The 23,597-nt window shown below is 50.4% G+C and overlaps 2 protein-coding genes across 2 annotated transcripts in view; one reads left to right on the top strand and one right to left on the bottom strand.

Annotated features, from left to right (window-relative positions):
- The window catches only part of LOC142044564 (membrane-anchored junction protein-like), a 340,098-nt gene that overhangs the window by 42,801 nt on the left and 273,700 nt on the right, over positions 1-23,597 (top strand).
- Positions 3,967-23,597, bottom strand: part of LOC142044522 (uncharacterized) — a 34,232-nt gene continuing 14,601 nt past the window's right edge. The window contains 8 exon segments of the mRNA XM_075057092.1: positions 3,967-4,069; positions 4,597-4,913; positions 4,915-5,451; positions 13,615-13,783; positions 17,708-17,796; positions 18,206-18,268; positions 21,074-21,129; positions 22,258-22,359. Coding sequence (XP_074913193.1) covers positions 3,967-4,069; positions 4,597-4,913; positions 4,915-5,451; positions 13,615-13,783; positions 17,708-17,796; positions 18,206-18,268; positions 21,074-21,129; positions 22,258-22,359 — 1,436 coding nt within the window.

Genomic DNA, 23,597 nt, shown 5'->3' with positions numbered 1-23,597 from the left:
AGGGCCGCGCAGGTGGCGTAATCGCTGGTACCAAGCAGGAGCTGCCTGGAGGCTCCTCTGTCACAGTCAACCAGCTCCGTTTATCCTGCGGCCAAGGGCCATGTGTAGGGACACAGCCTGAAGGCCACGCCGTACGTACGGTGCAGCACAGACCTGCACCCGCTCCGGTGAACTGTTAGGTGGATCCCCAACTCCTGGAGGTACAGTGATCTCCCAGTCAGGATCTCTGCAGCAGGCTGTTAAACTGCACGGTAACTTGGGAACCAGAGAAGATCCAGATCTGGAGGGGATGGTTAACCACAGGGCCTCACGTTGAACCTCCTCTAAGCTCGTCCTGTGCTTCCAGGGTTCTCGAGCCTCTCGGGGGGCATCTCCCAGACTGGCCGGTGACTCCCAGCTCCCTCGTTCCTGCCTTCCCCTCCCTGCCTGCCTGCCCCACTGTGGCCCCTGCAGCAGCACTCAGCTGAGCACCCTCCGTTGCTCCTGGGGAAAGAGCGTCCTCCTTGCTCTCCGTGGCATTCCCCCAGCACACGGTGCTGTAGCGAGGACAAGGCAGTCAGATACAGACACAGCCTGTTGAACAGAGCGTCCTGCACGCAGTGCTTCCGATAGAGCAGCTCAGGAGCGAGGAGGTGAGCTGGGTGTGCTGCCTCTCACAAAGAGCATTTGACATCGGCGACCTTCCCCGCTGGACCCTCTGCAGCCTCTCTTTTTCCCGATGTTGTAGGTGTTAGGTTGTGTGGTTAAAGGTTCATCTCCACAAACACAGAGGAGGACAAAGGAGCAATGGCAGGCAGGGGAACCCCAGGGACCTAGGCAGAGGCAAGGGAGCACCCTGCTGTGGCTTTTCCCAGGGCTGTCGCAGGAGAGGGATCGCCCAGCTTGTCTGGGTATGAGGCTCACCAGACAAGTATTGACTCTCCCTTGCTCACCTCACAGACTGACGGGGGGAATGCGCTTCTGTGGCCATGCCCTGCCTCTGAAGCCCGGCCGTAGACAAAAAACTGGCTCAAACTGTGAAGGTTACCAGGCAAGACGTGACTGGGTGCACGTGTGTGGCAAGGTCTGTGCATGTGAATGTCTGAAACTGGATTCTGAGCTGTCAAGCAGAAGCCTGCTTCTCGCTACACGCAGCCAGCGTGGGCTGGTTGTAAATTTGGGTAACACCTGGAATAAGCAAAAGTGGCATGTCCCGAATCCTACAGTTAATAACGAGCTAGGAGAGAGAAGCCTTAATTCGGAGGCTGATCAGGCATTGTACTGCTCCCATAGACAACTTAGATTGGGAACACTGGGGGCGTGGGGTTCCAGAAAGAAGAGGTGGTGGCAAAAAGAAGGGTTCCCAGAAAGAAGAAGGGATCTTGAAGAGAAGGAGGGGACCCAGGAAGGAAAAGGTGAAGATCCTGGCTGGAGGAAGTATCCTGGAAGTGGCGGAAGATCTTGGAGACCAGAGAGCTGCGTGGAGACAAGTGCCAGGGGATGCCCAGGGACCTTGACCAGCACCCTGCGAAACTGGTAACGGCGAGCAGCTGCACAGCAGGAACCAAGGTGATGTTCTGCCTGACCTTCCTGGACCTGCAGTAGCCTCCCTGCTGGGATAGGGGAGTTGGCTCAAGCAACTGCAGGATTCAATAGGAATGCATTTCACCAAGGTAAAGAGGACACAGCAGTGGCTTGGAAATGCTGGTTGGTTTAATGGTAAAACTGGAATTATTCTGTGAACTGTGCATTCCTTTTAATATGGACTTAATTTAAAACGGCTGCTTTGAAGTTGTTCTGGCTTCACCTTAATCGACACCTGCAATCTTCCTCATCTTATCTTCTCCAACAGCGACACCACACCCTGCCCCTCCCCACCCCCTGCAAAAAAAAACCAAAACCAACCCAGGAAAAGAAAGACTTCAAGGGCAAGCTAGGCAGCAAAGTTGTGCGAGATTGGTCAAACTGCTCAAAGTTTGCAGGGAGATTGGAGCTTGCAATTCAGATGTACGTCACTCAGCGTGGGGAGGGTAGTACGCACCTTTCACTGGAGTCAGAGGGAAAAACAGGGAGAAGGGAGCTGCAGCGTAAAGAGTAAAGGACACAACATTCTTAGGAAAACTCTCCTTTTTCTTTCCTTTTCCTTGCTCCTTCGCTTCCAGATCTCCGTGGTCGCAGTTTGTGCTGCCTCACCTCCAGCACAGCGTGCAGAATGAAAAGACTGTCACAGAATTCGTCTTCCTGGGGTTCTGCAGCACCCCAGCCCTGCAGCGCTGCCTCTTTGGCCTTTTCTCTGCCCTCTGCTCTGCCACTCGGATGGGAAACACACTTGTCTTTCTGCGTATCTGCCTGGACTACTGCCTCCACAGCCCCAGGTACTTCTTCCTCTGCCACCTCTCCATCGCGGACATCTGCTACGCCTCCAGCAATGTCCCCGTATGCTAAGGAGCCTCCTTGGACAAGGCAGAACCCTCTCCGTTGCTGGGTGTGGGGCACAGATCCATCTTTATTTAATCTTTGCACTTACAGCGTGCGTGCTGCTGGCCGTGATGTCTCATGTTCGCTACGTGGCAATCTGCCGTCCCCTCTGCTGTGCCCTCATCATGATCTGGAGGCTGCGCCTCACCCTTGCCACAGTTTTGTGGGCTTTGGCGTTCGTATTTGGTACACTGCAAGCCTCTCTGGCTTTACACCTGCCTTTCTGTGGCCCCTGCGAGGCTGTCCACTTCTCCTGTGAAATTCTTGCTGTCTTAAAGCTGGCCTGCACTGCCGCTCCTGCCAATAAAGTCCTGATCTTTGCTGTTTGTGTGTGCTTCTTCCTCTTCCCTTTAGCCTTAATCCTGATTTCCTCCCTGGACATCCCGGCCACCGATCTGCGCATCCGCTCTGTGCCAGGATGGCACGAAACCTTGTCCACATGTGGCTCTCACCCGACCGTGGTGGGTGTCTTTTATGGAAACGCCATCTTCATGTACGCGGGGCCCGGGAGCGGTAAGTCCTCTGGGAGGGAGACAGTTCTTTCCCTTTTCTACACTCTCGTCAGCCCCAGTTTGAAGCCCGTCATTTACAGTCGGAGGAACAAGCAGGTGAAGGAAGCCTTGCTGAAGCTTCAGAGAAGGAAGAGGGTCTTTCATTCCGTCTAGCTGGCGCTCTAGGCTTTCACCTGTCTCCTGTCTTTCTGCTCTTTCTTCTTGAGCTCTTGGGGAATTTCTCAGGGAATGTTAAGTGGTTAAAAGTGTCCTGGTTTCAGCTGGGATAGAGTTCACTGTCTTCCTAGTAGCTGGTACAGTGCTATGTTTTGAGTTCAGTTTGCAAAGAACCTTGATAACACTGATGTTTGCAGTTGTTGCTAAGTAGCGTTTAGACTAAAGTCAAGGATTTTTCAGCTTCTCCTGCCCAGCCAGGGCACAAGAAGTAGGCACAGGACACAGCCAGGGCAGCTGACCCAAACTGGCCAACAGGGTATTCCATGCCATGCGACGTCCCATCTACTATAGGAACTGGGGAGTGGGGGGCGGGAAATCGCTGCTCGGGGACTAGCTGGGTGTCGATGGGCAGGTGGTGAGCAATTGCACTGCGCATCATTTGTACATTCCAATCCTTTTATTATTGCTGTTGTCATTTTAGTAGTGTTATCATTATCATTATTAGTTTCTTCTTTTCTGTTCTATTAAACTGTTCTTATCTCAACCCAGGAGTTTTACTTCTTTTTCCCGATTTTCTCCCCCATCCCACTGGATGGGGGGGAGTGAGTGAGCAGCTGCGTGGTGCTTAGTTGCTGGCTGGGGTTAAACCATGACAGTTACAAATCAATGTGTAGGAAGGAAATTATGCTCCTGCTGCATAACTTTCCTGATGATCTTACACAGAGCCCAAAGAGGACAAAATGTCCCCAAATGCTTGCTATTCCCCCTGAGACTTTTCCTTCTTCCCTTATTTATCTATCAGAAAATATCTCTTTTCCAACAGTGTTGCACCATTGTGCGCTTACCGCCTGACTGCAGGAGAGGAGCTGATGTAGTCCCCGATCAACGGGTCGGTGCACGCTGGAGTCCACTCAGTTCTCCTCTCCCCATTGGGTGCGGCAAGACTGTTAGCGAAAAAGCCGGTCAAAGAAACTCTAAGACTCAATTTTGGAGTTTTAGAAAGCAGGCATTCTTTATTGCAGCGCTGGGTGCATGGGGGATCGCTCCACCTAGCTTGCACACCATTACCTACAGCAAGCAAAATTTATGTTGTTCCAGTCATATACAAATTCCTATTATCATTTACATAGTGCCCGCCCTTTGGTCATGCGCAGGACGGGTCATCTCTTTTTCCTAGTTAGCTGGCCTTGGCAAGTTTTAATTACAAAAATATCATCAAGGCCCAAGACTTCTTCTCTGTTGACGCATATCAGGCCCAAGGCCTCCTGTCTGTTGGCGACTTTAGCACATACCATTGACAAAGCTCAAGGTTTTCTTATCTAGTTAGTACATACCAAAATTTCAAAGTTATTCAAGCAAGAAAACGTTCGTCACTGCAGCAATACAGTGAAGTTTTCCAGCGATACGGTGAAGTTTTCCTTCTCATGCCTTTATTCAAGGCATGAGACCTACAAATCCAAAGCCTCAATACCCAATCTTAATTTTCATGTACACTTTATTATAACAGCTACAGCACTGAATCATTACACAGGCTAAGATGCACACACAGATTACAATTATTGCAATAATGAATAGATTTTTCAACCAAATCCAGTTAGGTAGCCATGAGGTAAGTTTGTGCCGTAACTCCTCAAATCCCCAGGACATATTGTCCTTCATAACCTGATGTAAGATCTTTGTTTGTTTCCAAATCTCTGCTAGATGAGTAGAAATTCTGCCACTTTGATCTATGTATGTACAGCAGGTCGTATTAACAATTGTACAAACACCTCCCTGTGAAGCCAGGAGTTAAGTCAAGAGCCATTCGATTCTGCATTACTACATGAGACAAACTAGATATTTCAATTTGTAATGCCTGTATGGCACTGGCGGTTCTGTTTTCAACGTCCTCTATAACAGCTGATGTATTTACTATTGCCTTTTCCAATTCACTAACTCCAATTCAAGGGATAAACCATCTGGCAAAACTATGGAATCCTGAGGAATGATCTATAATGGGATTATGAACCCTCCTGGTTTGTTTGAGAAAAGTTTTTACCCATCCGCTCCGTTCATGCAATCTGTCAATTATTGTTACACTGGGGACTACGGCTCCTAGTGGGCATGCTCCTTGCCAATTGGGAGGCAGTACTTTTCGAGCACGTGTTCCGCATAACCAATACCAACCGCTTCCTTCTGGGACTTGGAGGCCAAAGTGATTTGATGTGTCCGTACGACTTAGTGCGGGCCTCCAATATGATCTGGTCCTGGTACATCCTGGGAAACATCCTACAAAACTTTTGTCATTTCGTCTAGCAGTGTAATCATCACACCCATCTTCTCCAGACTTAAGGGTGTAGGAGCTTAGAGAGTCATTACCTGGCCCATATAAGCATACAGTGGAATTCAGGTTATCTTTTGTGATGGTAACTTGTAACCTTCCTTCTTGTCTTTTCCCAGAGAGGCTTGGCCACCATGCATTGTCTGGATGTCCTTTACCATATTGTGGACTGTTAAATAATGATACATTTATTGGCAGTGGCACCCCTATCAAGGGTAGGACTTAGCTTTGTCCGGAGGCTGGCATTTGGGTAGAAATCCAACAATCACTTTTGTGGAGTATTCGAGCTATATTCTGTGTTAAGATTAAATGGAGGTTCCGATCCCAAGATGGTATCTGGCACACTTGACTCATTGCTACCGTAATTGTTACAAACAAATCATAAAAATCAGTCGTAACTTTATCAATTTCAGTTTAAGGGGAGACTCTTGTTCAACTGTCCATGAGGTTGGAGCCCTTTTAATCTTGGAATAATGAATCCACGGGCCTTTCCCTTGGACCTTGACAGCTGTATGAGTAGTCAGGAGCACCTGGAATGGCCCCTTCCACTTCTCAGTTAGCGGCTCCAAATTCCACGACTTGATGTAGACCAAGTTTCCAGGTTGAAATGGATGGGCTGGTGTATCCAGTTCCAAGGGCCTGCTTGTCGTCACGTACTTGTGCAATTCCTGTACAGTCTTTCCCAAGGACATTAAGTAATTATTCAAGTCCATTTCTCCTTTAATGTGAATTGTTCCTGGTATATGTGGGGCCTGGTAAGGCCTTCCAGAAAGTAAGTTGCAAGGGCTCAAGCTGTTTTTACCACGAGGTTGTATTCTAATTCTTAACAGCGCTCAAGGTAGCGCTTGTATCCAAGTCATTGATGCTTCCTGACATATTTTCCCGATCTGCAATGTAAGTGTATGGTTCATTCTTTCTACTTTTCCACTTCATTGTGGCCTATAAGGGGTATGGAGATCTCGTGTTATGGCTAAGTTTTTACTCAACTGTTTTATAACTTCAGCAACAAAATGTATCCCTTTAGGAATGTCCTCAGGCAGAGGACCACATGAACCTTGGGATAATTTCTTTCAACAAGATTTTAGTTACTTCTCTAGCTTAATTGGTGTGACAGGGAAAAGCTTCTGGCCATCCAGTAAAAGTATCAACTAGAAGAAGAATGTATCTATATCCCCCTTTTCTAGGCAGTTCTGTAAAATCCATTTGCCAATAGTCTCCTGGGGAATTTCCTCCTTTTGTAACCCCCAATATTAATTTATTACTGGTATTTGGGTTATTTTTACAACAAATTTCACATTTTTCCATGATAGATCGGATAATTTCTGTCATCGCTCGGCTTATAACTATCTTTTGAAGATGTTTTACTAAATTTTCAGTTCCCCAATGTTCTTTATTTAGCAATGTTCTTGTTTAGCAATTTCTCTCATTAATGAGGGTGGGATTATTATTTGCCCTGTGGGCGTGACAGCCCACCCATCTGTTTGTTCTTGTGCCTGTAAGGCCTTTATTAAGTTAGCATCTTTACTATCATATGTAGGTGGTGTTTCTGGTAAAGTTATTTCTTTTTCTGGTAATAATGCCATGATGCCTGTTTCTGCAGCCTCTTTGGCAGCTTCGTGTGCCAATTGGTTACCTATTTCTGGTGGTTTTTTTCCTGTTTGGTGGGCTTTGCAATGCATTATTGCTACTGCCGTCGGCTTTTGAATGCTCTGTAATAGTTCTTGTATTTGTGCAGCACGCTTGATTTCAGTTCCTTGTGCTGATAGTAGTCCTCTCTCTTTCCAGATGGCTCCATGGGCATGTACAACTCCAAAAGCATACTTAGACTCTGTCCAGATATTAACCTTTCTCCCTTCACTCAGTTCAATGCTTGAGTTAAGGCTATTAGTTCTGCCTTTCGGGCTGATGTTTTGGGAGATAAGGCTCGTGCCTCTACTATGCCATCTAAGGTCATCACAGCGTATCCTGACAGTCTCTTCCCATCGTGAACAAAACCACCGCCGTCAGTATATAACTCCCAGTCTGGATTTTCTAACAGAACCTCTTTAAGATCCGGACGGCTAGCATATATTTCCTCTACAGTTTGTAAGCAATTGTGTTCTGGTGAACTCTCCGCTCAATCAGTGGAGAGGAACACTGCAGGATTTGTAACTGAAGTGGTCTTGAGATCGATGTCATCTTGTTCTAGTAGTACCACTTGGTATTTCAGCGTACGGCTGAGGGACAACCAATGCCCCCCTTTTTGTTCCGAAACTGTGACTACCGTATGTGGTACACACACAGTAATTTCCCGAGATCCCGCTGCAATTAAGATGTCATCTACATATTGTAATACAGTTCCCCGTCCATTGTCTTTTCTCCAAATCTCTAATTCATTCACCAGCTGATTTCCAAAAATAGTTGGGCTATTCTTGAAGCCTTGTGGTAGAACTGTCCAAGTATATTGTGTCTTTCACCCTGGTTCAGGATTTTCCCACTCAAAAGCAAAAAGCTTTGTTCACTGGTGGCGGTAGTTAGTAACGTACACAGGTTTGCAGCAACTGGATGTATATCTTGTACTCTCTGATTTATTGCTCTAAGATCCTGGACTAAACGGTAATCTTTTCCGTTAGCTTTCTTTACTGGTGAGATAGGTGTATTATATTTTGACTCACATTCTGTTAGCAACTTATATTTTCAGAATTTTTGAACTATTGGTACCAAGCCAGTTCTCGCTTCTAATTTTAAAGGGTATTGTTTAATTCTTCTTAGGTGACGATCCTAGATTTAGATCAATTCTTACTGGTTATGCTCTCTTAGACCTTCTTGGAACTTCTCCTGCCCAAACGATGGGGATCGCTGCATCTTCTATTTCTCAAGGTATCTTGTCCCTTTTGGGGTTTGTATCCTGTAACAACAAGGCTATGGCTTCGACATATTTAGATTCTGGGATTAAAATTTCAACTTCCCCATCCTTGAATCTGATTTCAGCTTCTACCTTTTCAAGTAAATCTCTACCCAGTAAAGTTTTCAGAGAATTTGGCAAATATAAAACCGGTGAGTAACCCATTGTTTTCCAAGTTTAAATTTCAGGGATTTGAAAAATGGCCAGGTCTCACGAGTCCCTGTCGCACCAATGACATTTATGCTTTTGTTACTTAAATTTCCTTCTAGTGTATTTAAGACTGAATACGTAGCCCCAGTGTTGACTAAAAATTGTGTTTCCTCATCTCCCAGCTTTGCTTTAACCAGAGGTTCTGCTGGGAGAGGTTGCTCTGGTCCCCATCAGTCCTCTCCCCCTGCTTACTCCAAAGGCTTCTCTCAGCACAGCCACAAATACACTTGATTCCTCTTTCCTTTAACATCCCTCTTCCTTAACCCTTTCCTCTTCTTGACCACTGTAGCCAAACACACTACCTCATCCATTAACTTCCCTGGTCATTCAGGGACATGTTTAGAAAAATATTTTTATTGGTGCACATATCCCAGATTTCCACAAGAGTAACATTTTCTTCTAGTGTTCCTTCACATTCTCCTTCTCTTTTTCTAGGTCTTAGTTCAGACCCTGCACCTGATCATCTTTCTTCCTAATCCTTATCTCACTTGTAAACTCTTTGCAAAAGCGACTGCCAATAAATCAGCCTCTTGTTGCTTTGCTCCTCTTCTTTTTTCTCTCTTTCTTTTTCTTTTTTTTTTTGGTTTTTTTTTTTGTTTTTTTTGTTTGTTTTGTTTCTGCTATCAGGGGCCATTTGACCCACAAGGACACTAATTGCAAGTGCATCATTAAAATTTTGTTAGCAGAGCTTGTCTGAGTCCCCCAAAATCACTGGGACACTCATCAGGTCTCTGCCTGCATTCTTGCACTTTTAGTTCAGTTTACCAATTTACCCCTAGTTCTCCACATGCCCTAATGGCTTCTATTAAATTTCAGAGCCCTGTCTGACAAACAGCTCAGTCTCCTACACCATTATAGTCCCAGTTTTGATTTTTTTTTTTCCCCCCTAAACTGTTGTGCTAGTTCTGCTCAGGGAAATTTAACATTCACCCTTCTCCTTTTCTTACAGGGACATCAGATCCTAGGTAGCAGCCGCAGCCTCCTCCAAGGAAGATATCCTTGAGATTTTTTTTTCTTTTTCGGAGGAAGCTCTCCCCTCCAGGATCCACCTGTGACTCCTCCCAGCAACCACGAGAGGCTTTTAACCTCCCTTTTAGGCACCTGAGATCCCGGGTAGCAGCCCCAGACTTCCCCAAGGCACCCACCCAAGATGATTTTTCTCCTTTGGAGGAAGCTCTTTCCTCCAGGGTCCACCTGAGGCTCCCCGGAGGCATCTCCCAGAGTCTTTTGGCCTTTTCTTACAGGGACCTCAGATCCCAGGTAGCAGCCCTGGATTCTCCAAGGCAGGTACACAAGATGATTTTTCTCTTTTGCAGGAAACTGTCTCCTCTGGGATCAACCCAAGACTCCTCCCAGTTATCTCTCAGAGTCTTCCGACCTCTGCTTTCAGTACCGGAGATTGCAGCTACCTGCCTCAGACTCCTCCAAGTAAGTTACTCAAAATATTTTTTTCTCCTTTAGATAAATCTCTCAACTCTGCCAGCCACCTGAGACTTCTCCCAGGTATCTCCCAGAGTCTTTTGACCTCTGCTTTCAGGACCAGAGATCCCAGGTAGCAGCCCCAGACTCCTCCAAGTAAGTTACTCCAGGTATTTTTTTTCTCCTTTAGATACAGCTCAACTCCGGCAGCTGCCTGAGCCTCCTCCCAGTCATCTCCCAGAGGCTTTTGTCCTCTGCTTTACCTACCTAAGATCTCTGGTATCAGCCCCAGAATCCTCCAAGTAAGCTACCCTTGAGGTTTTTTTCTTTTTTGGAGGAAGCTCTCCCCTCCGGGATCCACCTGTGACTCCCAGGCATCTCCCAGTCTTTTGACCTCTGCTTTCAGTACCGGAGATCACAGATCAGATTCAACAAGGGTGTAAAGAGGGTCCCGCCGGAGGACATTTTGGAATCAGTCCTCCCAAGAGCAGCGGATCTGCAGTCAGGGACTCCCCCTTGGGTCGGGACGCCGCCCGAGGTAACTCCTCAAGGTAGAGAGCCCTCAACTTTTAGGTGAGTGATACGCGCATTTTGAGTCATCATTTTAAATTCTTTAGTCGGCTGTGTAGTATTAATTCCCCTTACATCACTGAGCCTGTGGTTTACAAAATGTTACTGGAGTTCTAACTAACTTTTTACGAAAGAATAAAGCTGAGCTTTAACACCTGTTGGATTTGACTGTGTGTGCCTCCATAACATCCCTTCGAGTGTAGGTTAAAGCTCTGCCAATGAGCCCCGTTAGCTCGTGAGCCAAGACCCCCTTCCCCCTTTGAGAAAGGCGAATCCCATCTGACACCAGCAGGCCTGGGGCCGTGCCGGCCACCCCATTATTGAAAAACCCAAAACTCTGGCAGTGACACCAGCCGCGACCCACGTATTAACAGACCGGGTCCGTCTCTTTCTTCCAGTGTTGCTGCCCGCAGCTGGAAGGAGAGAGGGAAAAATAAGCCGTGTTCCAGATTCCCCTCCCAACCATCCCAAGGCCCCGAAGTCTCTTTCGATCGCCCTTGGACCACGCATTGCAGCTTCGTCGCCACCCAGGCGGAAGAGCAGTAGTGGGCAATAGCCCGTGGGCTGTCCCAGGCTGGGAAGTTTCCCAGTGCTGCCCTGAACCTGGGCCCCAGGGAGGCAGCAGACTTCCCTAAGAGGAGGCTCTGTCCAGCATCTCGGCCCCTCTGTTCCCCTCAGAAGGGAGTCACCCACACCCCTAAGCTGTCTTGGCTTCCTCGGGGAGGCGGTCGTGATACGGGGGTAGGCCTTTCTGACCGTGGCAACACCTCTGGCGCAGCTGGCCCGAGCTCCACATCCTCCCTGGACTGGCCTTCCACCTCCGGAGCCTCACAGCTCTTGTTGAGAGGCACCTGGGAAGGTGAGGAGGGGGTTTGCCTGCTGCCCCCAGCCTGGCCTCCTTTTTCTTTTTCCTTTTTCTTTTTTCCTTTCCTTTCCTTTTCCCTTTTTTCCCTTTCCTTTTCCCTTTTTTCCCTTTCCTTTTCCCTTTTTTCCCTTTCCTTTTCCCTTTCCTTTTTCCTTTCCCTTTCCTTTTCCCTTTTTTCCCTTTCCTTTTATCCTTTCCTTTTCCCTTTCCCTTTCCCTTTCCTTTTCCTTTTTCCCTTCCCTTTCCCTTTTTTCCTTTTCCCTTTCCCTTTCCCCTTCCCTTTCCTTTCCCCCGGCGGCGGGAGGATCCAGGGTCCCCCGGCTCTCGGGTGCTTTCTGGCGCCCGTTTCTGCCTCGGGGAGGGCAGAGCACGGTTCCAGCAGCCAGAGGCTCTCAGAGTCCCGGGTGCGCCTTCCCCTTCCTGCTGCCTCCCGGAGCTCTGCCGGCGGGCTGGGCTGAGCTGAGCTGAGCTGGGCTGAGCTGGGCTGAGCTGGGCTGAGCTGAGCTGAGCTGAGCTGGGCTGAGCTGAGCTGAGCTGGGCTGAGCTGGGCTGAGCTGAGCTGAGCTGAGCTGAGCTGGGCTGAGCTGAGCTGAGCTGAGCTGAGCTGAGCTGAGCTGGGCTGAGCTGGGCTGAGCTGAGCTGAGCTGAGCTGAGCTGAGCTGAGCTGAGCTGGGCTGAGCTGAGCAGGTCGTCCCCTCGGTCCCACCTCTCAGGGCTGGTCCCGCTCCTGCCAGCCCTTCCCAGGGCCAGGCTCTGGCACGCCCTGAGGCTGCGTGGGAGCTCTCTCTGGGTCGCCACATCCCTGCTGGCGAGCGCAGAGGACGTGGCTTTCTGCTACCGTCGCCTGGCTCCTTCCCCCGGCCGAACTCCCCTCTGGAGCGGGCAGGGGCACGCCGCCCTTCCCCGCCAACTGCCGCCCCCGGCTCTCTTTGCCCGCTCTGGCCGCGGCGCTCCCCAGGCCGCTTCGGAAAGGGGTGGGGGTGGCGCTGTTACAAATAATCTGGTAAGTTAAAATTTTATATAAAGTGGGTTCGATCAAAAGGTGAAGACTGTAGAATACAGGGGTTTGAAGCTCGCAATGTAGTCGTCGAAACTTAGGAACGTACAAAATGTGCTGTATACAGTCATAAGAAATAAGTAGTGTCTAAGATTGGTTAACCATAGAAACTTCGACCGATTGGTTAGTTTGTAGTGTTTTGTCCTAAGAAACTAAGAGAGATCGTTGTGGACCTTAGTTCTGTTGCTTAGAAGCCCCACTTTGATCAAGGTTCCAGTTAGTGGCATTAAGTAAGATTAACCAATGAATGTTTTAGTATAAGAATATTGATAAGGTGGTGTGACTGAGGGCCAATCACTAGAAACGTTAAAGTCAAGAATTAACATTGAATGTCCTTTTTATGTCAATCTAACACATGATGGCGAAAATCGTACTGCGCAGAATCCCATAAGAGAGGTCAACTCTCGGACAAAGTGAAGACGACTACGGAAGACCACCAGAGGGCTCCTGAAGACCACCAGAGACTTCACCACGCCTGCGTAAAGGGACATTTACATATGCTCATGATTTGTCGGACAGTTGATGATTATGTATGACATTTCCCAGGCATCTAGCGAATCTGTATAACAGGTGTGTATTTAACCTGCATGGTCAAACCAGACAGGTGCACACACGAGGTGCAGTGATCCCCTGTGTGCCCAGCGCTGCAATAAAGGAGTGCCTGCTTCTTAACTTCTCATTGCCGTCAAGGAGTTTTATTCCGGATTTCGGCAACAGCGCGGCCCCCGGGCCGAGACCTGCCGCTCCGCTCCGCTCCGCTCCGCTCCGCTGCGGGCCGGGCCGGCTCCGGGGCAGCTCGCCTCGGCGACCGACTGCCAGCCGCAGTGACAGCCGGGCAGCGGCCCCAGGCTGCTCCAAGGAAGCTCCCGGAGACGAGGGCTCTCCTCTGGAGGAAGCTCTCTCCGCCGGGAGCCACCCGCCGCTCCGTCCGTCCGTCCGTCCGTCCGTCCGTCCTCGGGTCCCCTTGTCCCGGCAGGCTGCGCTGGTGCCCGGGAAGGGCAGCGGGAGAGCCCCAGGGCTGGGCCGGGGCCGGGGCCGGGGCCGGGGCCGGGGCCGGGGCCGGGGCCGGGGCCGGCTCTGTCCTGGCGGCGACCCCCCTGTGGCGGGGGCACGGGAGGACCCCCTTTGGTCCGCCCCGGGACTGACTGACAGCGCTGCCCTCACAGCGGGGGGGGACTGACTGACAGCGGCGTCACGCTGCACAAAGCCCTGGGGAGCTGCCCCGGCGGGGGGGGGGGCGAGGCGGCAGACAAAGGGGGGTCCCTCGCCTCCCCTGCGACACACGGCCGTGGGGGCTTCCTCCCCTGCACCGCTCCGCTCTGCCACGGATTGCCTGGGGAGGGGGGGGTTGGGGGGGGTCCGGGAGGGACACGGACACTGTGCATCTAGCGAGGTGGCTCTCTCTCTCTCTAGTGCAACTGTAATTGCCAACAAGCCGTAACAGCAACCATCAATCGGAGGAGCACCGGGTGTCTGTGTAGTATTTTCATACAAACTTATCCTCCCCAAGAAAGTAAATCGCTAATAAAGCAAAGCCAGCAGCAGGACAAGCAGCACCGGGGCAGAGGAGATCCCCCTTTTGGGCAGGGAGCGGGTAAGTAGCACAAAAATGTCCTGCGGGAGGAGGAAAAACGGAGAAGCCTTTCCCAGTTCCGACTTCCCTCACCCACGAGCTCTCCGGCCTGATCACGCTGACTTCAGCAGCTAGGAGCATCAAGGTCCACAGTCACCAGTGCCAGCAATACGGGACCGGTGCCACCAGCCCAGGTACCGCTGGAAGTGCTGTCAGATACAGAAAACCCTGTGGTAGGTGAGAAAGTCCTGGTTTAAATTTAGTCAGTTAGCCAAGACCAGTCCGATCGGTTCTAGTCTTCCTGTTTAACGGTACCTCACCTGGAGCACCAGTGCCGATCCCTTCTGCTCTTCCTCATGGATGGCGCGTCCCTCTTGGCAGGAAAACGGACCGCTGACCCGATACAGAGCGACTGAGCGGTCAAAGCGAGGAGGGGACACCTCCTCAAAAGACCACCGAAGGCCAGCCGAGACCCCCGCGCGTGCGGAGAGGGCGTCTGATGCGTCAGGGTTACACAATGCTAGGCACATGCACCAGATAGTTTGAATATGTATTAGGTAGGAGTAGTTTAATAAATTAGATGCAATTGTTACCGTATAAAAGGGACACAACTGATGAATCCGCCCTGCTTGATTTGTGCAAAGTCCACGGAGCACCCTGCGCAGAATAAAACAGTATCTCTTCCGCCTGTGTGAGATTGCTCTCTTGCACACCGTGTACCAAATCCGCTTTTAGGACAACAGAAGCAAGCGTGTGGCTTTTTCCAGGGTTTATGGGATGCCAAGGGGAAGAGAGGGAAGAGCTTGCTTGTTTCTGCTTGTTCTTCTTTAAGTACCTTTCCCTTTCCTTTTAGAAGGCGGCCACTGCTTTAAAGAACAAGGTGCTTTCTCAAAGTTAAAAGAATGCCTATCCCAGTTAAAATAAAAACCATCTTTGTTTAGATTTCATTAACCCATGTTCTTTATCGTCTAAAATGATTTTCCAAAATGGATGCGCATCTTGCCCGTAATTCTGTAATGGCATTTTCCGGACTGAGACATCAAAATGTCTTTGTGTGTAGGTTGTAGCCTCAGCCAGCCCAGCTCTTGCAGGGTAAAGGCCCTTTCTTAGGCAGCTGCATCTAAGATCAGGGAAGTGGGACATCCTCCTGCTCCTGACAGAACCAGTGCTAAAGAAGATCAACTCATGGATATCTTCCCTTATTTATGGCTTGTTCTCCATCTGGTCAACTCTCTAGCCATTCCCTGGTCCTCACCGCTGTCCATCTCATTGTACAGCCCCCCAGCAGAAGGGACCGAAACCTGGTGCACTCCGCCTGTACCACGGTTTGTGGGACAGGACTGAGGAGAACGCCGTAAATGGAACCAGTTTCTCAACCCCATTTCTTCTTGGAGGGAAAGCATTCTTTCACTGCTGGTGGGAGTCCGGGAATGAATACAGAGGCATATAGGGTGGATAATCCGTGCATCATGGTGGGAACAAGCCAAACAGACCCCGTGTTGCGTTATCATCTGACTCTTTTAGAACATCGCCTCATTCTGCCAGACACGTTACCCCGTCAGACGGCCACACGTCGCTACTGCTAAAGTAACCACCAGTAACACAGTGTTATGTGTTAGACCAGCATTGTGCGTGTAGGTGCTGACGGTGCCTCAGCTCGGGAGAGGGCTGAAGAATGACGGTTTATTGCAAATGCGCTAGCGTGATGGCAAAAAGCTGCCTCAGCATGCCCTAGGCGCGTCTGAAATCTTAACTCCCAGCCTCATCCCACTACCTATCAAAGGCATAAATAATTACACAACTTGTAGCAGAGTGGTAAAAGCTAATCCAAAACATTTTCACCAATTTTGACCTTTTTAATGCTGTGAAGTGCCGCGATTGAGAGACGGAGACCCGGCTTGATGCAAGTCAGGATCTACTTTATTGATTAAAACAGTCATTTTTATATCTTTAGACAAACAATGAGCAGTATGTGCCTTAAGTTGATTGGTACAACAGCTAATCACCTAATACATATTACAAAAGCTGAGCTCATGATTGGTTAGCAATTAAGCAACACAATTCATTATTACTTCTCCTTTCTCCCGGCCCCCTCCGCGTATCCCTTGGCCACTGCATCCTGCTATTGTGCGACTGACAAGGGCTCGCTGGCCTTGCTCCTTATCAGTACAGAGCCTTTCACGCTGAGTTGTTCATATCTTGTGCAACTCTCGGCTTGCAAGGTCTAGCACATCCTTCCTTATCAGTTGAAACTCACTAGGAGTCCTTTTAAGAGAGATTAAGTCACCCCCGTCAGTGAAGCATAGGGCAGCAGTCCATCCAAGACGAGAAACCTCTACTTCTTCTTCTTGGAGGGAAGGAGTGCTTTCTGCCAGGGTAAGACTGATTAAAGTAACACACATTGCCAAGCCGATGCTTGTTTTATTAGAGTCTCATACAATGATTTTCAAATGTAAAATTCCCCATTTATGACACTCAAGGATCAACATCGTAAAGCTTGTCGCTCTTTTTTCCAAAACCTCTAGGTTGTGAAGAAAAAGACATTCTAACCCAACATCTTCAGTATGTTAATTTGAAAACGTAAACAAAGTAGAATTTCATTTTAAAGCATTTAATAGCGGAGACAAGCCATGTGTAAAGCTGAATTACAAAAGAAACAATACAACCCGACATTCATGCTACAAGTTTACCTTTCCACAACCAGTAGTACTTCCAGGTCAGTTCTTTCCAACAAAGAGATGCTGTAGTGGCGAGAAGATTATGCTGGGGAAACAACAACAACAAAACCCCACCACGCTGTACCTAAAATACTTCTCTGAGAATTGTAAAAACAAGGTAATTTCTGTCCACCAGAAAGACACATCCCCAGCACAAAATAATACAGAGGAAGACCAAAAAAGTAGAGGAAACATAGAGAACAACCTGTGCCATAACGGTCTAGTCTCAATAGTTAAGGGGACTGGCATACATTATGATTAACAAGGAGTTTTATTCCTTCCAAAACCAACCCACCTATCAAACAGTTACTGCCAACGTTCAACACGGGCTGTGCAGTGAACAGACCACTCTTGTTTCGACAGCTTTAGAGCACTCCTTTAGTCAGCAATGCCCAGCAACTGCTGGCGGGGCTACTTTCATTTCAGTTTAAAATGGTGTCTTTGGGAGTCAGTTACAAAGGCCACAGTTGCTAAGCGGGCAAATAAAGGCCATACTTGCCTTAAGGGGACTGAAGGTCCCTCCCAGGAAGGCCCCTCGAGAAGGGGCAGTGTGTAAAAGTCCTTTAGAAACCGGGCTGGAGACGGCACTCCGCAGCTGATAAAAGCCACATCCTATGAGGGCTGTGACTGAGGTCAGTAACACCCCCCCATCTCCCCAACCCCAACCCCCCATGAGGAGTTTTTTCCCCAAAGACAGCCCAGAAGAGGAACGTTTCCTGGGAATGCTGCACCTTACCACAAGACAAAAGGACACCCCTGAATGCTCCTTTGCCTTGGCAGACTTTTTTGTTTAACCACAGAAAAGAGGGACCCATTCTTCAAGAGAACGTAGAATCACCTGAACTGCCAGAATCAGGCACAGCCTCGGACAGAGCCAGGACTGCATCTGCTCGTAGCTGCAGTATTCGTACCTTCTCCAGAACCTGGACAGACCCCTTCCTTCTGACTCCACGTTTCCTTTGTTTACCGTTTGGTCCAGTTGCTGCAGTAGCTGCACCGCACCCTCAGCCTGACCGGTTCCTGTTCTTTGTTCAAGGTTCGATCCCACAGGCGCCCCTGTCAGAAACAGCAGCAAGAACAAAAACACAAGCTCGCTCTCTCCACACTCCCTGCACACCCAACGGCAGACCCTGAAACCGAGAGGTCGGTCCAGACTCTGACTGACATCACGCCTGGGAGCTTTCAAAGCAATCACAGTGCAGACTGGTTGGAGGTAGGCTCCCATCTCACAGCCCGGCTCTGAAAGAGCTACGTAGCCTGGCTCTGTGGGTGGGAATTGCTTACAGCCAAAATCATTGCTGACCTACTGCTCTTTGGTGGTTCTAATTCCTAGTCTCACGTGCTGGAAAATACCAAACACCACTTTTAAAGGAAAACTATTACCAATGTCATCCTTGCGGCTTTTGACTTCATATGACCAATTCGAATGAAACAAGCCAGGAATTCCTTACTTACACAAACTCACCCGGTTACAGCCCACAGTAAGGGATGCTGGACTAAACTCACGCTCATCTTCTTTGGAGGAATTCTGAAAGGAAAAGGAACCCAAGAACTTTCACACCATGTAAAATTCTATTCTACAGGAGATCTTTGTTTCTTTGCTTGCTTGCTTGAAGAACTAAAAGGCAGGGTCTGCTCTCTTGTTCTGTGACTGTATTTTCTTTCCTGCTACTATGAGGACCTTCTTCACCAATATCTTTCTGCCCCTCCCTCCTCAGGACGTTCCCAGGCCTAACATAAAGCTGGAATTCATTGACTAGACTTTAATATAGCAGATAGTGAAAGCGGGACACCAGCTACGGCACAGACAGACATTTTAAAAAACATCGACAGAGGTGCTGTGGGAAATAACAGCCGCTGGACAATACAGGCCCCTAGACATCAGCCCTGCTAAGACACACTCATAGGAAGCAGAGTAACAGGGCAGGGACAAAAGTGAAAAGTGCCAGAAGCAAGAGGTGAGCCAGGAATACCCATTCGCAAGGCTATCAGCAATACAAAGGACCACAAACAACAAAACCACCCCGTAAGCTTCTTTAGGAGAAAGTGAAACAACTCTGTCACAGAGATAAGATAAGCAAAGAATAGATCCCTCCCTGATGGTGCTTCTCTTGCACTAAGCTCAGGTTCACCTGAAATTCCAGACTTTAGATGGCCAGAGATCTTTGCAGTTTAGTCTCAGAGCATTAACTAAGGTAGGAAAATTATCTGCAGTGACAGGCTGAGCGTCTCCCAGTTCTTTCTTCCTTGGACTTCTACTGGTGCTCTTGGTAAGCAGAAAGATGCACAGGCTCAACTCCAGTCACCCTGACCAGACAGCCTCCTGTCAAAATCACAGGCCTGGAAGGCATTTGGATGAGAGCTGAAAATGCAATCTGTTTAAAAGCCATGCAACTGCAGCACTCCCACGCTCCTCCTTCTGAATCGACTGCCGATGCTGTAAAGTCAGTCCTACGCGTACTAAGCAGACAGATTTCCTTCATGTTTTAACGAGAGCCTTCCCTTTTCGAGATGCACTCTAAAACACCAGCTGGATTTGGATCCAAAGTCATACACTGCTCATAAACTGAACAAGAGCCCTGGAGGAATGACCAGAAGAATCCTGAGAAAGCACAGGCGCTACTGAGATGGTTTTTCCTAAACCTGATCTTTCTTCTCATCCTGAATACCAAAAGAAAACAAATGGAAAGCAAACCAAACGGAAGGCGTGTCACAGAAGCACCTGGCCCTGATCTCCTAAGAAAGCACACGAGGGAGAGGTCATCTGCTCAGGATTCCATGCGGTGCTCCTGACATCTGGTCTGGTATTCATAAAGACACCAGTTTGTGTCTGGAGCTCCCTCTCAGTGTAACAGTGCCCTGACTACTGCAAATTGCAGGTACGAGTCATGGTGGCACAAGCATCTCTTCTGGAGAAGGTTCTTCTCACCTGAACTGGTATTTGCCGACTTGATGATTCACTCATCATAGTTCCAGATTACCTGGAAAGAGCTCAGGACATGTCCTCCCACATCAGTTAACATAACAGGAGGTTACGGTGATGTCTGCCACCTACCACATCATTTCTCAGGGTCCAACATGCTAACCCGGAGCTCCAGCTTCCAAGGACCCTAATGTTTGGGAAATTCAGCCACTGTACAAGGAGCGGAGGCATTCTGGGGACAGCAATTATGGCAAAGCGGGGAATAAAAAAAAGCATCTTTCAGAGGATGACCCTTATCCCACCAACAGAGTGTTTGGAGCACCTGAGGAAAGAAGCCAGAAAGGGCACGCGTAGAGAGACCTGTCGCTAATCCTGCAAAGGTAAGCTGAAGGGAAAAAAAGGGATACAGGTTTTGGAGACAAATCAGCCTACTTGTTTTAGAGAAGTTCTGTACTGAAGGCTCCTGAGGAGTTACCAGACAGTCTCCTTCCTATCTTGAAAATCCAACAAACCTGTCAAAAACCCCTCTTCTGAAAGAAAGTTTTGGGCTTACAACAAGGTGAGGGCTCTTTCAATACAGGAGTTTACCTGGGCAGGCTGAAGGTAACCATGCAGCTAGCAGCACCTGAAATTGCAGGCCACTGTACATGCAGGGGATCCCTGCTGAGCAATTATGCCCCAAAGATTGGCCCTTTGAAACTAGTCCTACAGCAGCAAGCAGGCAGCATGCCCTGGCCAGCAGGCACCAAGCCCACAGACGATATTTGCGTAAAGGCTCAGCCAGTTGTGGAGAGGTCCAAAAGGTTTCTGAAATGGGGGCAGCACGTCATCATGCAGAAACACGCAGAAACCTGGGCATCTGATGCAACTCTTCCCCTCCCAAGGAACAGTGGGAGAAGAAGCTGTTCCTTTTATACCACCAGGCAACTTCCTTTGTGGACAACCCCAAGAGGAATGAGTTTGCCTCCTTTGAGAAGACTCTCTCCAAAGAGCTGGAGAGGTAAGGTGGCCAGGAAGGCAATAGCGTGGCAGGGGTTTGAATTAAATGCAGAATGGCTATCAGGATCCAGAAAATGGATGAAATGCACTGGGAGGATGGGCAACAGCCAAGAGGAGGAGAACAGGGGGGTGAGGGAAGACCCTCTTACCTAAAGGGTGTGCCTAACAGCAGCTCTGTCAGAGCAGCCTTTTAGCTTGTGGGCTACAAGAGGAAGAATCTTGCCCTCCTGACAAGCTCTCTGGAGAACAGTGGGTTTAGAAAGCAACTGCCAATCCCTCTGGGACAATCCTGTCGTAAATCTGCCTTCTGAGGACGTAGCGAGAAAAAAACATGACACTGTTTCAAGAAGAGGGAGATGCCTGCAAGGCCATCTGCACAGAGAAAGGACACTGCTGAGGAGTGGCAAGTACTCGCACCGAAGCCAGCGTCAAGGTGTCAGCACCCACTGTTGGCCCTTCATGGAGTTCTGCACAAAGGAGCATGTGAGGTAAAAGAGGACTGGAGTCTCTTGAGGACAAGGCAGGGCAACCTTCAGGTTCAGCTGCGAGAGGCTAAGTTCACCCCTAGAGCTTGTAGCTTCACAGTCAGAAAAGCCTGTGTTGGTTCCCGGTAAAACTCATCCCGTGGCTAAGTTTGATGAGCAGGAATCACAAATGTCTCCATGCAGGTGATGCAGGTGAAAAGGGAAAAAAAGTTACCTGAAGGCATTTTTATGCTTGCCACTTTAAGAACCTAGGACTAAACAGATGCTGTTGTCTCTGAATATTCTGTAGCTTATCGTTTCAAATCCATGCTTTGCTTTACTCGTATGGCAAACGCGCTCGGCTCCAGTTCTGAAAATAAGTCAAACGGGTAAGAACTGAGTTTACCAAAAGTCACAAAAAGGAAGCAATCTTGTAAATGGCTGCTCAAGTATTTCATTAGAAAGCAGGGTTTTAGTACCTCCCTCTAAGCCAACAAGACAGGTACCCTTAATCTGTATTTGTACTCACGTTTCAAAGTCTCATCTAAAAAATGACAATAGGCACTCACTCCAGTATTAGGCTTTCTGCTTTTCTAGGAAGCCCAACAAGCAGTTAAAGAGAAAAACAGCGTGACGTGACAGGGAAAGGGGCATGAGCAGCAAGGTGAGAAAGCTTGCAAATCCTACAAGATTACTGACACAGGGAGAAGGGCAGGTAGCAAAGAACCATAGAAAGGTCTTACAAGACTCGGTCGTGGAGCAATAAAATGGCAGAGAGGTACAAAGTGGCGCACGTGGGGAAAAACAGTCCTGGCTTCACACACAAAGGCTCTAGAGCTTCTCAGCTGAACGCTTGAAGCAAAATTTCAAACTACCGTCAGTAAAACCAGCCTCTTTTCCCACTGAAGCACGAAATCCACGCGCGGCAGTGAAACAGGAGCGCTTTTTACAGCTCCCATTACTCGATGCTCAGCCCGTGCAAGCGCAGTAGCCCCTCGGAAGTGACCGCTTTCACGGTCAGTGAAAGAAGGCAGGAAAAGAGCAGCCCCCCCCGTCCGAATTTAGGGTCTCCTAGGAACTCACTGCTACCGGCAGGCACCAAACCGCAGGCTGTAGCTTCAACACGCTCACCTGCCGATTTTAAGTCCGTACACACGCCTGCCTGCATGAAGAAACCTGGTTTCAGGCGACCGACAGGTACCTGCTTTCGAGGACGTCCTCCTTTCTCCCGGCCTAGGGAAGGAAGCAGGAGAGCCAACGGGACGCGACTGCTCTGGAAACGCCGCTGCCGACCTCCCTGAAGCTTGACAGGCCTCTTGCCCCGGGGGCTGCCAAGAACGCCCGGGCAGGACTGCGTCGCAGCCCGCCACCGACGCCAGGCTGTGAGGGAGGGACGGACACCCCCGCCGGCTGCGGGTCCCCGCGGGGACAGCCGGCAGAAACCCCTTTCTCTCCACAGCCGCACGTCTCCGCGGTGCCCGCCGGCCTCCGCCGGACAGCCACCAGCGGCAGGCAGTCCCCTGCTGCCCCCGCAGCCCCGGGGGCGGCAGGGAGGGGCCGGGGCTGGCCGGGCCTGCGGGGGGAAGGCCGGGTCCCGGCGCCCCGGCCTGCCGCGAGGGGAGATGCCGCCACCGCCGCCGCCGCCTCAGCCCCGCTGCCGGCCTGCGAGGCCCCCGGGCAGCCCCGGCGCTGGCGACCGCCGGGCAGCCCACCGCTCCACGGACGGGGAGGAGCCCCCGCCACGGCCACCGGCCCCGCCGCGCCCGCCGCCCGCCCTTGCCTCAGGCGGGGCCGGGCCGGGGCTGCGGCCGGAGCGGAGCCGAGGGCAGCCGAGCCCAAACGAGATGAGCCGAACCGAGCCGAGCGGAGCCGAGGGGAGGCGAGCGCCGCCGCAACGACATGAGCCGAACCGAGCCGAGGGGAGCCGAGGGGAGGCGAGCGCCGCCGAAACGACATGAGCCGAACCGAGCCGAGGGGAGCCGAGCCCAGCCGAGATGAGCCGAACCGAGCCGAGCGGAGCCGAGGGGAGGCGAGCGCCGCCGCAACGACATGAGCCGAACCGAGCCGAGGGGAGCCGAGCGCCGCCGCAACGACATGAGCCGAACCGAGCCGAGGGGAGCCGAGCCCAGCCGAGATGAGCCGAGCCCAGGCCAGCCGAGGGGAGCCGAGCCGAGCCCAGCCGAAGGGAGCCGAGCCCAGCCGAGATGAGCCGAGCCGAGCCCAGCCCAGCCGAAGGGAGCCGAGCCCAGCCGAGATGAGCCGAGCCCAGCCCAGCCGAGATGAGCCGAGCCCAGCCCAGCCGAAGGGAGCCGAGCCCAGCCCAGCCGAAGGGAGCCGAGCCCAGCCCAGCCGAGGGGAGCCGAGCCCAGCCCAGCCGAGGGGAGCCGAGCCCAGCCGAGATGAGCCGAGCCGAGCCCAGCCGAAGGGAGCCGAGCCCAGCCCAGCCGAGGGGAGCCGAGCCCAGCCCAGCC

The sequence above is a fragment of the Buteo buteo genome, chromosome 24 (assembly GCF_964188355.1).
Source record: "Buteo buteo chromosome 24, bButBut1.hap1.1, whole genome shotgun sequence".
In the NCBI taxonomy this organism is placed as follows: domain Eukaryota; kingdom Metazoa; phylum Chordata; class Aves; order Accipitriformes; family Accipitridae; genus Buteo; species Buteo buteo.
The sequence above is the reverse complement of the archived record's forward strand: the minus strand, read 5'-3'. Positions and strand labels throughout refer to the sequence as shown.